This window comes from Molothrus ater, chromosome 5 (assembly GCF_012460135.2).
Source record: "Molothrus ater isolate BHLD 08-10-18 breed brown headed cowbird chromosome 5, BPBGC_Mater_1.1, whole genome shotgun sequence".
NCBI lineage: Eukaryota > Metazoa > Chordata > Aves > Passeriformes > Icteridae > Molothrus > Molothrus ater.
The window spans coordinates 47,375,178-47,390,980 of record NC_050482.2 but is presented as its reverse complement, the minus strand read 5'-3'; the positions used below and the strand labels follow the sequence as shown (position 1 = coordinate 47,390,980).

The 15,803-nt window shown below is 48.0% G+C and overlaps 4 protein-coding genes across 5 annotated transcripts; 2 read left to right on the top strand and 2 right to left on the bottom strand.

Moving 5' to 3' along the window:
* Positions 1 to 4,570: 4,570 nt before the first annotated feature.
* Positions 4,571 to 4,983, top strand: LOC118697656 (histone H4). The gene has a single exon (XM_036400455.2). The coding sequence runs from the start codon at positions 4,591 to 4,593 to the stop codon at positions 4,900 to 4,902; it is 312 nt and encodes a 103-aa protein (XP_036256348.1). The 5' UTR covers positions 4,571 to 4,590; the 3' UTR covers positions 4,903 to 4,983.
* Positions 4,984 to 5,677: 694 nt separating this feature from the next.
* On the bottom strand, positions 5,678 to 6,103 carry LOC118697660 (histone H2A type 2-C). 2 transcript variants are annotated; one of them, XM_036400459.2, is made up of 2 exons: positions 6,020 to 6,100; positions 5,678 to 5,914 (listed from the first exon to the last, which is right to left on the bottom strand). In XM_036400459.2, exons 1-2 carry the CDS (start codon positions 6,098 to 6,100, stop codon positions 5,711 to 5,713), a joined length of 285 nt encoding a protein of 94 aa, XP_036256352.1. In that variant the 3' UTR covers positions 5,678 to 5,710. The 2 variants fall into 2 exon arrangements, with proteins under 2 accessions (XP_036256352.1, XP_036256353.1); XM_036400460.2 differs by having other exon boundaries at positions 5,678 to 6,103.
* A 2,566-nt stretch (positions 6,104 to 8,669) lies between these two features.
* Positions 8,670 to 9,126, top strand: LOC118697648 (histone H2A type 2-C). Its single transcript, XM_036400444.2, has one exon. The coding sequence runs from the start codon at positions 8,670 to 8,672 to the stop codon at positions 9,057 to 9,059; it is 390 nt and encodes a 129-aa protein (XP_036256337.1). The 3' UTR covers positions 9,060 to 9,126.
* A 716-nt stretch (positions 9,127 to 9,842) lies between these two features.
* On the bottom strand, positions 9,843 to 10,215 carry LOC118697658 (histone H4). Its single transcript, XM_036400457.1, has one exon. It carries the CDS (start codon positions 10,213 to 10,215, stop codon positions 9,904 to 9,906), a length of 312 nt encoding a protein of 103 aa, XP_036256350.1. The 3' UTR covers positions 9,843 to 9,903.
* Positions 10,216 to 15,803: the final 5,588 nt, after the last annotated feature.

Genomic DNA, 15,803 nt, shown 5'->3' with positions numbered 1-15,803 from the left:
TGTCCTCCCTTCTTCATTGCATGGCATGTAATTTGGCAAGTTAAAATCTATAGTCTGAAACCTGGATATGTCCATAGTTAGGAGGCACTGGGAAGGAAAACCTTCCTGGGAAAGCAAAACAAAAAAAAAAAAGTCAGCAAAAAATGCAGGGGGTCAAAATCTATCTGAGAACAGATAATGATGAAAAAAATGGACTTTGTTCTTTACTCTTTGTTTATTAGTTTAAGGCATATTTACTTTTATTCACACACAATGAAAAAAAAAGGTCCTCAGTCAGATATCAAATAAGAGAATTATTTCTATCTAAATAATTTGGTCTTCTAAAACTAATCCAAGCCACTTGAAAAATTGTGTTCTGGACCACCTTGGCATGGTTTGAATGTCATCATCAATGGGAGACTGAGAACACCTCAGGCCCTTAGACAAACTGTTCCTGAGAGGTGAACAGCATTAACAGCAGCTGCATCAGCTATGGCTCCCCAAGGAAATTTTCTCCTCCTGAATGGAGAGTGCTTCACTTTGACTGCATTTAGTGGTGAAGTCCCCCAAGGAAGGGTGACACCATGCTGCCTTTCCACAGCAGCCTCTCCATAGCACGGAATCCTGGCTGCTCAGACTAGTCAGCAGCTCACACTGAGGGATGCTGGGCTGCACACTCTTCCTCCCTGCAGCACTGCAGCACTGCTGTGGATTTTCTGCCCTCCACACTTTCCTGCTTGTGTGACAATGCTGTCTGTGACTTCTGGTGCACGGGAGGGAGGAATGTGATTAATCTAAATGTCACTTCCCACTCCAGCCAGAAATGTGTTTGGAACCTATGGAGGGACCAAGTGTCCTGGACACATCATGCATGCACAGCTGTTCTGCAATCTGCCATCTTCCTGGCTGCTGACACCCCAGACACTGATGTGACACGCTTCCAGGTAAATTTGGATTGGCAGGCAACTCATTTTTTGCCTCACAGGCACTGACAGTGGCACCCAGGCACAATGTAGGCTAAGAGCCAGAGCCCTCTGTAACTCACCGTGCAAAGGTGCTCTCCTTAAATGGTGCTGCCTTCCTGTTATTCTCCAGAGGTATGAAGGTGAAGCAGGTACTGGCTCTAGACAAGGCTCTTTGTGCCATCTCTCTAGAACAGGAGTACTGCCAGTTAGCATGAGGGAGCTCACTGTTTTTTAGGCTGTTTTCCCACAGAAGGGAACAAAAAGGTTTTGCGGGGTTGTTCACTGTGTAAGTGTTGTGCTGCAGTTCGTGTTTTTGCAGTACATGCTTTGCAGCCTGTGGTCTAGTGCTAGAGTAGCACTATCTCAGGTCAGTATGTTGTGCAGATTGCCAGGGGCACTGGAAGGGCTGGCTGGGGCCTGAATTTCCCCCTGATATATCAATGATGTCAGCAACTTGTCACCTCTGCTGTCATACAGTTAGGTAGTTGGGAATCTGGCTTCAGAGGCTTATGAGACTATATATGTATGGTTTGGGCACATTCAGGAAGAATATATTTCATCTGTTTTGCCTGCAAATTACCTTGGTCCCAGAAAAGATTGGCTTCCATAATGACTGTATTAAAACTAAATCTTGTTCTTTCTGTCAGTTTTTGTTTTTTGGTTTTTTTTTTTTTTTTTGCTTTGGAACTGAAAATGCCATCAAGATTTTGTTGACTTGGTTTTGAAATAGGGAATAGAGTAACAACTTTAACTTTTGTGTTCTGTTTGAGGTTAGTAGTTTGTAACATCTGTCATTTAGTTGTGTGGTTAGCAAGACTTGCACAGAAGGGCAGCACCGAGCAGCCAGGAGCAGGGAGCAGCAGACATGCAGCTGTATGGAAGTGGTGAGTAAAGAGAAACCTGCTGGGGCTTGGGTTTGCTCAGACTGCAGTGAGACATGTACAAGGAAACTTAATAGCTGAAATTACTCAAAGCTGTTGAGGAAGGGGCCTGGTATCAGTAAGGTGAACTTCTGAGTAATTCCAATGTTAATTGCCAAATCTAAGGCATGGTCTTTTTATTAAAAAATTTGCTAGGAAAAAAAAAAAAGGAAGAAAGAAAATAAATATAACCAAAACCAAAGTGGAGGAAAATTGCAATCTGTTCTGGTTTTATCAATTCTTTAGGCCTTTGCGTGCTTGAGTACATAGAAAGGCTTTCAAGGGCTATCACTGTCAGCTACACCAGTGGAGGAAGACAGGAATTTTTGTTTGCATTTAACACTAATGAAAGTAAAGATGGGTTCTTAATCTTCAAGTCTGTTTGGGTTTAGAGTTTTATTATTTTCATTTTACAACATATGCTTACTGTCCCTACATGGTGAATGGTCTTAGCTTTAGTTTGTGGTTTTGTTTGGGTCTTTTGGATTGTTTTTTTTTTTTTTTTTTACCTTCCCCTTGGGTAGTAGGATTATCTGGTTATGGTCCCTTCAAACTTGAGGGACACACAAGCTCTGTTAGGCTAGTATTGGGAACACAAAAGCTGTAAGTCTGGGAGAGGTCAGAAGAATACACAGTGCAGTAGTAGAACTTGTTTCTTAAGTTAGTAATATCAGCAGGGATCCAAGAGTGGGGAGAAATTAATGGGTGTTATGAGCAGGACAGCCTTGAGATTCTGCTCTCTTTGAATTGCATGCTGGAGACATAATTATTATGCTTGAAGAAATGAGAAATTAACAGGAAACTTCTTTCTGGACCAATATCCCAACTGTGCCAGAGGCTAGTAAATAAAGAGGGTAAGAGCAATAGCTGATAATCTCATCAAAGTGGTCCTTTAGATTTTAGTGCTTTGTAGGCTGGAGACTCATTGAGTCAGAGGGGATGTCTTAAGACAGAGGTGAATTAGGGAGCAGCGAACGGAGTTTTCTTCTTGGTGTATAGCACTTGCTTTCTCTAGACAAAACGTTTTTCATGTTTTGGGATTTGCTTTAGCATTACAAATCAAAAGGTTGAGGAACAGGTGAGTGGGAGTGGTTGATGGACAGATGAGTGATGGGCAGGTATATTACATGGACTGTATCCCTGTCATTGTGGAGAATTCCATTAACACATGGTTAGCTGTCCTCAGTGTCTGCCTGTGTTATCAAAGGCTGCTGGAAAACATGCATGAAATGAACAAAATGCCTACCAGCAAAGAGAGTGAACTGCATACCCTTCCCTGTAGCTCCAAGATGAAGATAATACATGTGAAACAGAGAGAATGGCAAGTCATATAAAAGGAGAGATTAAAAGGAAGCATAGGTCTTCAGGGCCAGGCTGGGACATTCTTATATAAAATAACTGAGCTGAAAGATGCTGTGAAAGAATTACTTCACCATTATATTTTTAGGCCCCATATTTTTTTACCCTGCTGGATTCACTGTGATTAAGGCAGAAAAAAAAAAGACAGAGTCAATGAGAAAAAGGGTTGCCAGAGTTCAGAGATCTTTCCAAGCCCTTCACTTTCAAGGACTTTCCTCTGTCTCTATGTGAGTAATAATGTGTATATTTGGCCATGATGAGCTCAGGCAAATTCTCCATATTGAATGATGTTAATTGCATAGAGCCAGTGGGTCCTGAACTGCAAATGGAGGACTGCAGGCATAGCTAACAGAAATGAGGCATGGATTGAAAAGTCATAATGACTGATTTTCAGAGTCATGCAGTTATACCAAAATAACAAAGAAAAATGTTGTAATTTGCAGCATTCCCTTCTGAAAGGAAAATGTATTACATGAAGGAATGAGTACCCACTCAGAATTGTGCCAGACCTTTGAAAACATGGGGGTACACAGGAACACAGCTGGCACAGCCATTTTTGTTGTGCATTTGACATATGTTAATAATTTGAATCTAGTTAATTACCTAATGGACATATATTGCATTTTGTATATCACCAATATGTTTGGAATGTAACGTGAAGAAAACAATAAAGAGAGAAAATAAAGGGTGAATGGGAAGGAAACACTGGAGACACTAGGATAGAAAATAAAGGGTGTTCAGTTCATTGCTGAAAAAGTCCTGTGCAGATTCACCACTGATACAATACTCTGAGAATCAGACATAGGCAGCTTTGAGAAAAAAAACAAGAAACGTTTAGTTCTGGTCTAACGTGAAAAATTAGGCATGATTTCCCTCATGCTTCATGGTTTAGAGGACAAATACTAAACTAAGCGCCTGAAACTGACCGAAGAGTTCTTACGTTTATCAGTATATCGAATGCCTGAATGGAACCCCAGCAGTGAGAGATGAGGTCACAGCAGGGCCATAAAAAACGTGTGCGGCGGCCGAAAGCCCGCCACGTCCCTGCGCCGGGGAAAAAAACCGAGGTTCTGCGTTCTCGGCACGCCTGGAGGGGGGAAACCAGAGAAAAGGGGCTCGGGGGAGCAGAGGGGCTGGGGAGGGCGAGCGGGGCGGGGCAGGCGGGCAGAGCGGGAGGCGGGGAAAGCAGCCGGGCCCGGGGCGGAGCCGAAGGGGCGGAGCCGAAGGGGCGGAGGCTCAGCCCGGGCCCCGCCCGCCGAGCCCGCCCCTGCTCCCAACCAGGTCGGACCAAACCCCATAAAGGCGCGGAGCGGGCGGCGCTGGGTCACACTGGCGGTGTCGGTACCGGCAGCAGCGAGCGTGTGACCATGTCTGGCCGGGGCAAGGGCGGCAAGGGGCTCGGCAAGGGCGGCGCCAAGCGCCACCGCAAGGTGCTGCGCGACAACATCCAGGGCATCACCAAGCCGGCCATTCGCCGCCTGGCTCGGCGCGGCGGCGTCAAGCGCATCTCGGGGCTCATCTACGAGGAGACGCGCGGTGTGCTCAAGGTGTTCCTGGAGAACGTCATCCGCGACGCCGTCACCTACACGGAGCACGCCAAGAGGAAGACGGTCACGGCCATGGACGTGGTCTACGCCCTCAAGCGCCAGGGTCGCACTCTCTACGGCTTCGGCGGCTAAAGCTTTCCTTACTTGCCGGATCGCCGCCACAAAAACCCCAAAGGCTCTTTTAAGAGCCACCCACCTATTCCTTGAAAAGAGCTGTATCGCTGTATTTTGATATTCGTTTAGTGCTGTATTTGTTTCTTGATTTCTTCCCTTTCACACAGTACCCTTCTTCCTTCTCTTTTCCGTCCCCCATCGGGTAAGTCAAGCTGCTGTTCAAGGGCCTTTCATAGAGGAAAAAAACACAAAACCCACCGAGGACAAAGAATGAATTACCCTTTCCTAGGAAGTTCTGCACTGCACGACAAGGTGCCGCAGCATTCTTTTCCTTATTCGCCCTCGCCCGTAACCCAAAGGCAGCAGGAGAACCAACTACGGCGCCCACAGCAGTGAGCCTCTGGAGGAGCTTCTCCGCTCTCCCGCCCGCCGCTGCCGCCCGCGGGAGCCCCGGGCCGTTGCCAGGGCGGGTTTGGCGCCCGCGCCATTTCCTAAAGCCCGCGCGGGACGCGATTGGCTCCGGGACATTCCCCGTTAGGCCCGGGACAGCGGCTCCCTGCGCGCTGGGAACAGAGATCCCACCGATCCCATCCGTACCAATAATGAATACGCAACCCTGCCAGAACCGGCCCGGCTTAAATACAGCGAGCACACGCCAAAGCACACACACACACAAACACAAACTGAGACACACAGCCGGCCCGTTCTTTCCCTTCCCCGCGGCACCCGGGCCGCAGCATTTCAAGCTCTTCCTCGAGACTGTGGGTGGCTCTGAAAAGAGCCTTTGGGGTTCGCTTCTGGGCTCCGGACGCTTCCGCCGCCCGCTTTACTTGCTCTTGGCTTTGTGACTCTCCGTCTTCTTGGGCAGCAGCACGGCCTGGATGTTGGGCAGCACGCCGCCCTGCGCGATCGTCACCTTGCCCAGCAGCTTGTTGAGCTCCTCGTCGTTGCGGATGGCGAGCTGCAGGTGGCGGGGGATGATGCGCGTCTTCTTGTTGTCGCGGGCCGCGTTGCCCGCCAGCTCCAGGATCTCGGCCGTCAGGTACTCCAGCACGGCCGCCAGGTACACCGGCGCGCCGGCGCCCACGCGCTCCGCGTAGTTGCCCTTGCGCAGCAGCCGGTGCACGCGACCCACGGGGAACTGCAGCCCGGCCCGCGACGAGCGCGACTTGGCCTTGGCCCGCGCCTTGCCGCCCTGCTTCCCGCGCCCGGACATCTTCTCGCGCTCCTCGCTCGCTCCGCACACAAAGTCCCGCCGACACCGACACGCAGCGACACCGACACTGCCGCCCTCAGCCCTCCGCCTTTATATCCCCTCCCTGCACGCGACCGCCGCCTCCTGATAGGCCGAGCCCTCCTCTCGGGGCACGCGCTGCCCAATGGCGCAGCGAATCTCACGCTGACCAATCGCGACGGCCGCAGCGCCCAGAGGCTACGCCCGCGCCCTTCGCCTGGCCAATGATGAGCCGCGGAGGGCGGGCCTCGGCTCGCGGCCCCTCCCACGGGAACCGCCGCTCCCGCCCGGACCGGCGGGGCCGCGCTGCCCCGTCCCGCGCTGTGATCGCTCTCTGCCCTGTGCTAGGGTTCTTCTAAAGCCGCCGGGCTGCACTGTGCCGGTTGGAGGTGCCGGGTCGAGGACAGAAAGAGGAAAAGAGAGACAGTGGGGCGGTGTCCGTGAGGGGGAAAAGGGGTACAAGGGACACGCACGCACTGACAAGGGAGCAATGGCCTCCTACACTTTTAGCGGGACCGATTTTTAAAAAGGGGCTCTATACTTAAAACTTAAAATGAATGTAAACCTTCCTTTACAAGCCTTGATTCCTAGCCATGCCTTCTTGTTTATAACTGCTTGTTAAATTTTACGTATCAGTCTATTACCAGCAAGAACTGAAAGCTCTGTTTTTTATTCTGGGGCTGAAAAGACTCGCTTCAATATACTTTTAAATTTTTATTTTCACGTAGACATTTTCATCTACTATTTTCGCCCACTTAATTTTGCATACTCATGTAAGAGCTTAAGGTATGTAAATAAAACTACAAGTACTTTCAAGTGAATTTTTGTCCTTGTCAACTCTGCACAAATATACCCACGAAAATAGAAGGGAAACTTTCACACTTAAAGGATGATTAAGTGAAGTAGGAAGCAAAATGCAATTATAAAATTGCATAATACAAATAGAAGCTTGAAGGCTTCTGTGGTTTAGTATTCAAGTTAAATTTCGTCAGCTAATAAAAATACCCAGTCTTAAAAATACCACAAACAGAAATAGGACACGTTATAGCTTTTTACAAAAACACTGAGTATTCAGTACGAATAGAGTCTGCAAAGGGTAGGCGGTATCGGCTAAGGGCGGGAATTTTAAAATTTGAGTCAACCAATCAAATGTAGCATTCATCCATCTGCCTATCAGAGAAGGCACCAGTGCTATAAATACTCCCCAAACACAGGCAGCTGTTCATAGCCGCTGTTGGTCGGCACTTAGTCGCTGGTAGCGGGAGCTATGGCGCGCACGAAGCAGACGGCGCGGAAGTCGACGGGCGGCAAGGCGCCCCGCAAGCAGCTGGCCACCAAGGCTGCCCGCAAGAGCGCGCCGGCCACGGGCGGCGTCAAGAAGCCGCACCGCTACCGGCCCGGCACGGTGGCGCTGCGCGAGATCCGGCCGCTACCAGAAGTCCACGGAGCTGCTGATCCGCAAGCTGCCCTTCCAGCGGCTGGTGCGCGAGATCGCGCAGGACTTCAAGACCGACCTGCGCTTCCAGAGCTCGGCCGTCATGGCGCTGCAGGAGGCCAGCGAGGCCTACCTGGTGGGGCTCTTCGAGGACACCAACCTGTGCGCCATCCACGCCAAGCGCGTCACCATCATGCCCAAGGACATCCAGCTGGCCCGCCGCATCCGCGGAGAGCGCGCGTAAGCCTTGTCAGAACTTTACTACCTGTATTTAAAGTATCTAAATCAACACAAAGGCTCTTTTAAGAGCCACCACAAACACAGTAAAAGGAGCTGTTACACAAAGTGTTGCATTATGCTCATACGTGCACTTACCAAAACCCACCTTATACAATTATGTATACAACTTGAACAATTCTGGAGAGAGCAGAGGTAGTGTTGTGTTGCACTTTATATATTTCAATTTCGGGATACAGAGGAGAGTTATTTTCAGATGCGGAGAAGTGTATGAGGTTTTATAAGCTCGAAATAAGAATCGAAAAGGTGTTAAACGTCCCCGCGTCCGAAACCGCGGGGAAAAAACCCACCGTAGAACAAGGGGAAATTCACTGCTCTCTCAGAGCGTGCGTGTCCCCTGCGTCCCCCCTTTCCCCCTCACGGACACCGCCCCACTTTCTCTCTTTTCCTCTTTCTGTTTTCGACTCGGCACCTCCAACCGGCACAGTGCAGCCCGGCGGCTTTAGAAGAACCCTAGCACAGGGCAGAGAGCGATCACAGCGCGGGACGGGGCAGCGCGGCCCCGCCGGTCCGGGCGGGAGCGGCGGTTCCCGTGGGAGGGGCCGCGAGCCGAGGCCCGCCCTCCGCGGCTCATCATTGGCCAGGCGAAGGGCGCGGGCGTAGCCTCTGGGCGCTGCGGCCGTCGCGATTGGTCAGCGTGAGATTCGCTGCGCCATTGGGCAGCGCGTGCCCCGAGAGGAGGGCTCGGCCTATCAGGAGGCGGCGGTCGCGTGCAGGGAGGGGATATAAAGGCGGAGGGCTGAGGGCGGCAGTGTCGGTGTCGCTGCGTGTCGGTGTCGGCGGGACTTTCTGTGCGGAGCGAGCGAGGAGCGCGAGAAGATGTCCGGGCGCGGGAAGCAGGGCGGCAAGGCGCGGGCCAAGGCCAAGTCGCGCTCGTCGCGGGCCGGGCTGCAGTTCCCCGTGGGCCGCGTGCACCGGCTGCTGCGCAAGGGCAACTACGCGGAGCGCGTGGGCGCCGGCGCGCCGGTGTACCTGGCGGCCGTGCTGGAGTACCTGACGGCCGAGATCCTGGAGCTGGCGGGCAACGCGGCCCGCGACAACAAGAAGACGCGCATCATCCCCCGCCACCTGCAGCTCGCCATCCGTAACGACGAGGAGCTCAACAAGCTGCTGGGCAAGGTGACGATCGCGCAGGGCGGCGTGCTGCCCAACATCCAGGCCGTGCTGCTGCCCAAGAAGACGGAGAGTCACAAAGCCAAGAGCAAGTAAAGCGGGCGGCGGAAGCGTCCGGAGCCCAGAAGCGAACCCCAAAGGCTCTTTTCAGAGCCACCCACAGTCTCGAGGAAGAGCTTGAAATGCTGCGGCCCGGGTGCCGCGGGGAAGGGAAAGAAAGGGCCGGCTGTGTTTGTCTCAGTTTGTGTGTGTGGTTTGGCGTGTGCTCGCTGTATTTAAGCCGGGCCGGTTCTGGCGGGGTTGCGTGTTCGTTGTTGGTACGGATGGGATAGGTGTGATCTCTCTGTTCCCGGCGCGCAGAGAGCCGCTGTCCGGGGCCGATCGCGGGCGGAGGGAGCGCGGAATGTCCCGGAGCCAATCGCGATCCGCGCGGGCTTTAGGAAATGGCGCGGGCGCCAAACCCGCCCTGGCCACGGCCCGGGGCTCCCGCGGGCGTCAGCGGCGGGCGGGAGAGCGGAGAAGCTCCTCCAGAGGCTCACTGCTGTGGGCGCCGTAGTTGGTTCTCCTGCTGCCTTTGGGTTACGGGCGAGGGCGAATAAGGAAAAGAATGCTGCGGCACCTTGTCGTGCAGTGCAGAACTTAAGCTTATAGCAGTTCGCTCAAATTTTCCTAGGAAAGGGTAATTCATTCTTTGTTCCTCGGTGGGTTTTGTGTTTTTTTCCTCTATGAAAGGCCCTTGAACGGCAGCCCGACTTACCCGATGGGGGACGGAAAAGAGAAGGAAGAAGGGTACTGCGTGAAAAGGAAGAAATCAGAGACAAATACAGCACTAAACGAATATCAAAATACAGCGATACAGCTCTTTTCAAGGAATAGGTGGGTGGCTCTTAAAAGAGCCTTTGGGGTTTTTGTGGCGGCGGTCCGGCAAGTAAGCAAGGATTTAGCCGCCGAAGCCGTACAGAGTGCGACCCTGGCGCTTGAGGGCGTAGACCACGTCCATGGCCGTGACCGTCTTCCTCTTGGCGTGCTCCGTGTAGGTGACGGCGTCGCGGATGACGTTCTCCAGGAACACCTTGAGCACACCGCGCGTCTCCTCGTAGATGAGCCCCGAGATGCGCTTGACGCCGCCGCGCCGAGCCAGGCGGCGGATGGCCGGCTTGGTGATGCCCTGGATGTTGTCGCGCAGCACCTTGCGGTGGCGCTTGGCGCCACCCTTGCCGAGCCCCTTGCCGCCCTTGCCCCGTCCAGACATGGTCACACGCTCACTGCTGCCGGTACCGACACCGCCAGTGTGACCCAGCGCCGCCCGCTCCGCGCCTTTATGGGGTTTGGTCCGACCTGGTTGGGAGCAGGGGCGGGCCCGGCGGGCGGGGCCCGGGCTGAGCCTCCGCCCCTTCAGCTCCGCCCCGGGCCCGGCTGCTTTCCCCGCCTCCCGCTCTGCCCGCCTGCCCCGCCCCGCTCGCCCTCCCCAGCCCCTCGGCTCCCCCGAGCCCCTTTTTTCGGCTTCGTCCCCTCCGGGCAGTGGCGGCCCCAGAGCTGTGCCTGTATTTCCAGCGGGTCCTCGCGGTGCTGCCTGTCCGGGCTCGCTGTGTCACGGCTCAGGTTCCCGGGATGGCTGCAGGCTCTGCACTCTTGCTCCGGGGCTCGGCTGCTCCCGCCGTCTCCGCGAACCCTCAGCGTGTGCGTGCGTTCCGCTCTCCCAATGCCGGGCGCCTGAAAAGCAAAAAAGCATTGGGAGCCTTTTTCCCGAACTTCGCTCTCTTCTCTCCTGCTGCACAGCATGTAATTTTTTTCTAACTTTGCCACATCACTTTTTCTACCCGATGACATAACAGAAACGCATTTTTTTCTTCCTATTGTTGTTGCTCTTTCAGATTTACAACACATCTTTTCTACCTTACTGTGTTGTTTTACCTACAGCACAACATATTTTTTTTACCTGTCAAATTTGAGTATAAATAACCCATATTTTGGGCGTACTAATTTTTTGCAAGACTGGGTGCAGAACTTCTAGTTTAATTTCCTTTTATTTCCTTTAGTGAGTAGCACTATATCCTCTTAATCTCTTGTTGTTCTTATGCTGTGTACTGTCTACTAGGAACTTATGTGACAGTACTTTATAAAGAAACTTAACCAAGTACAGCTTGCAGTGAAAATAATTGCCAGAAAAGTGTATGTCCACTTCATTAGTCTTTCTCCTTTTTTAGAGATGTATTTTGGGCCTACATGTACTATGGAACCCTTTTAAGCACCACTTAATGTGAATATATATATATATAAATACTAGAAAATAATGAATAGCTTAATAATGTATAAAAGCACTGGCTATCCACGGCAAGTATTGTGTTAATTAATCATAAAAATTCTGAAAGAATTTCCAACAGTTTTTCTTAATTTATTTCTCCCATTTAAGTTTTCCTAGATGGATTTTTTGGGGGGGAATTGTTATGTTTTTTGAGGGATGTGGTGGTGTTTGGTTTTCTGCTTGATTTGGTTTTGGCATGGTTTGTTTTTTTCTTTCACAAAATCAGTAGGGAACTATCATTTTTTGTGGAAGATATTTTGATTTGTATGTTACAAACACACAAGTTGACTTCTTTATATTTCACTAGTGAGGACCAGCACTGAATGTGAGTTTGTCAGCTGTGAACTGAATCTCAAAATGACTTCCAGCCACAGGAAACAGCAGAAATCGCTGTGAAATGGCTGCCCTGGGCTTTATATGCCTCCAGATGTTTACAGATATGCAGAGCCTTGGAAACCAAGGTTTCTCAATCACTGTATTTTTATTTAGCACTTTTTTGAATAATATTTTCACTCACTTATGAGCCATCTGGTTATATTCCCCTCTTTTATCTACCACATTGCATGCTGAAGAATCCACCAGATAATCTCCTTTTATATGCAACAGACAAAACCTTCATAAAACTGCAAACAGCAGGGACACACTTTTCCTTGAATTTTGGTTGTTTACTCGAAATTCCAAGCGCCAAAGACTAGATTAAAGTTCTCTTGGAAGCTTTGCTTCATTCATCTGCAATTTACACCATTAGGTTAAAAATAAATCTCCCTCTTTTGTGAGTCCTCAGTAAAGAGATTTTAATGCAGCAGTATTAAGATAAAAGAAACATTAAAAAGGAAGGAGGAATTAAGTAGCTTTTTTTTAGAAGAAACAATTTATATTTTAAGATAGTTTAATAGAAACTGAAAGAGGAAAAAACCCATGTTTTAATGTTACAACAAAAGATGTATTTTGTTAAAACTACAACATTGACTTAATAAGCTTTGAAGCAGGCATGCAGACATTCCATTCAATGCAGAAAGACCTGGAGTGGTCTAAAGTAACCCCCAGAGTCTGGTCTGCTACACAGTAACAGGAATTCAGTTACCTGGTATCAATGGAGGTGGGGAACTCCATGAACTGATTTTGCCCTGTGAGGGAAAAGAAAAAAAATCCACACAGTTTAGAAATTTTGCAAACATCCTTGACTTCACTCACTACACTGTATAAAACCTTTATCTGCTTGTGCCATACCTGGAGTTTCCAAAGTGCAATTCCTGTTCATTGGTTGTAGACAAGAAGGCCTCACTCACCTCCTGCTACTACAATTCTGGAAAACTCTAACATCCTTCCCAGAAAACCATTCTAGGTCACAGCATTCTTCACTCAGCTTTGGGAATCTGACCTGAAAGTGGCTCTTTGTATTCCATGCTTATTACCAGATCTGTACTGTTGACTAAACATAAAATGTCCCTTCTCACAATCCACTTTTTTGCCAGCTCCAGCAGCAGATTTAGGTCCTATGCTGTGTCAGAAACTCCTTATGTTCCACTTAAGAAGGAAAAAAAATTACAGTCCATTTGTGTTTCTGCATGCTGAGCAAGAGGATTTCTGTCCTCTGATTGGTATTAGTGGACAAAGATTGAAAGACAGAGATACAGTTTCCATCTGTGTTTGAATAGTGTGAACCTTCATTTCTGTGTTTTAAGAATTGTTTCATTTCCTGAAAATGAGGCATGCTCTATTGCATAAGGGAAAAAAAAAGAAATAAAATTTATATGTCTTTCAAATGTGGAATACAGACTTTTTTAACATTCTGAAGTGCATATCTCACCTTAGGCCCTGGTCTCTACCCAGAAATTATTAGATATATAAAATAAGATTACTGTACAACCAAGCCAGGAGCCTCACCATTGTGGAAGCCACAACACTTGATGAACAATTTGGGTGCTGCTCATTGAGGAAAGGGGCCATGAAAATACTAAATCAACTTTTGTTATAGGACAATTTCACTTTACTAGTCATTCAGAAAAATAAATGTCATTGGGCGCAGAGGAAAATAATGGCAGCCTTTCATTTATTTAAACAGGAATAGCAAAGATTCATTGTTTATTTTACATTAGAACACCCATGCTAGGCATCAGCTTTGAATTTGGCATTAAAGCACAGAAAAACAATAATTTCTTACTACCTACCCTATTTGTCTTTGGAACAGGGGCAGGGGTAGATGTCCAATTTTTGTAAGCAATATGCATAAAGTGTAATTAATTTACAGCATGTGTAGGATTTTGATGCAGAACATGAACACACTTGGCAATGGCTCTTTTTTTTTCCCTTTTCCCCTCTATTAACCTTCTAAAAAAATTCTGGGCAGAATCTCTGTACAGGCCTGTGCTAATTCATAAACATGTTTATTCCCTGGAAAGAAAGCAACAATATTTTACTAAAATATTTTGATGTTTCTATTGATATTTGCTGATTTTAAAAATATGGGGATGGTGAATGGAGTGATGATACCCAAACACAACTTCAATGTGAAGAAAAGATGGAGCATCAAAGCCTTGGGAAGACTCCTTGGTATACACATGCAAGTGCACCAACCTGCTGTGTTGAGCACATGTTCCCTTTTTTGGGTTTTTCTATAGGGGCTGAAAAAATAAATTTTAGTCTACAGTGGCTGAGAAATTAAAACCCACTTACTGGATTACAGTACAAATACTTGGATGATTCTAAGGTATTATGCTTGAATACCCAAAAGCAAAACACAGCTGAAGAAAAAAGTCAGGCAAGTGATCTCTGACTTGCATCAACACTCAGGTCTGCCCTTCCTGCCTTATGCTCACCTTTGTTTTGGTCTGCACTGAGTAGGAGTTCCTAATGGTTCATTTCCCATGAGCATCCACCCCACCAATCTGTCATTTCTTGGTCTCTCACAGTGGGTAGGGGTTATCTCCAAGGCTCAGTGATGTCTCTCATGAAGGAAAGATGAGCTTGAGAGAGTAGAATCACAACTCGAAACACTTTTTAATTTCTAAGTAAATCAATATACAATCATGACAATGAAAATAATGAAAAATACTAATTGTTCTGTTTCTATTTCCAGGAATTTCAGAATTCCTTTCTGCCACAATGAAGTAGGAAGAAATAAAAGGATTACTGAGTCTTTCAGGGGTAGATCAACATTGCAACAGTTCCTATACAAGCCCAGAAAGTGGACAGAAAGCTGCCAATAAATGTGACTCTTTTGACACAAATAACCATTTATATACAAATATTAAGGGACTAAAGAACTCCAGATCTTAGCACTAGTGCCTCTGGGAGGTTTTGAACTGTTCTTGGCTATGGGGTTACTATTACTAGTTTATAAAAAAAATATTTTCAGCATTCTGGTAGTGTTCAGTAGTGTCACAGAAGGCCTTAATCCTCCCCCACTATAGGAAATAGTATCAGATTAAGTGGGCATTAAATTTATTTTCCCATTTCTGTGATTAATCAAGAAAGAGTGCAACATTCTACAGGGTCACACCACGGTTTGTTATGCTTGTTATTATCATCCAAAACGTGCATTTACCTTTCTTTTATAGGTTTACTTAGGGACACCTCAGTAAGCTGTATTTTTTCAACATTTATCTTCAAGCAGGGAAAAAGGGTATTTCAAATTACTAGAATAAATCCAGTGTTTGCTCTGATTGTAACAGTTTAGATTTTTCAATTAAACGTGGGTAATAAGAAAAGAACTTGACGTTTCTCAAATTACTGAAGTCGCTGTGTTTCTTTATTTTCACACTCTCAAACAGCAGGGACTCCAGGTTTTACCGACATTTCATTCATCCTTTCTCACCTCCTTTCAGCACTGAATTTAGCTGCTCGCAGGGCTTTAGGAGCTGATGATAGCCCGGATATGGAGGGTACAGAAGACAATACTGCTGCCGGCAGACTGTTAACTGGTCGGTGTTCGAAAGAAAGCAACATTGCACTGAAAACGAAGGGGGAAGAAAAGAGAATCCATCCATTGTTTGTAATATGGAGCTGCCACTTCCCAGGGCAGGAATCCTCTTGCTAAGGTGTGGGTTCTTTTCTTCTGAAAGTAAAGTCCCGAATTACCAGGTGGTGTTATCAAAGATACAAGCTTACACAATCTACAATCTTTCATTAAAGCCGAGAAATCAGTTTTGCTTTAAGTCTCCTGGCTACTCAACATACCCTCAAAAGATGAGTTTTCAGGTTTAACTCCCCGTACAATTCAAAATTCAGTATACTCCAGATTCTGTTTCTTAATCTATTTTAATTAATTATGAGGCAGAGAAGAATAATTACTCTTCAAATCTACTCTTATTACTCTGACTGTATTAACACTAAAAGCAGATAAACTGTAGTTGCAGTAATCCTGATTTCTGAATTTAATAAAGGAAAGCTGCTTCGTTAAGGTTATACGGAAAATGCAGCGACAGGAGCATCAGTGTACAGAGGGTGCACACAGTCGGTGCTTTGTTCCACTGAAATGCCCAAGCACAAGGAAAGGAACATGGACTTTCACACATGCTGCTAAAGCACGAACA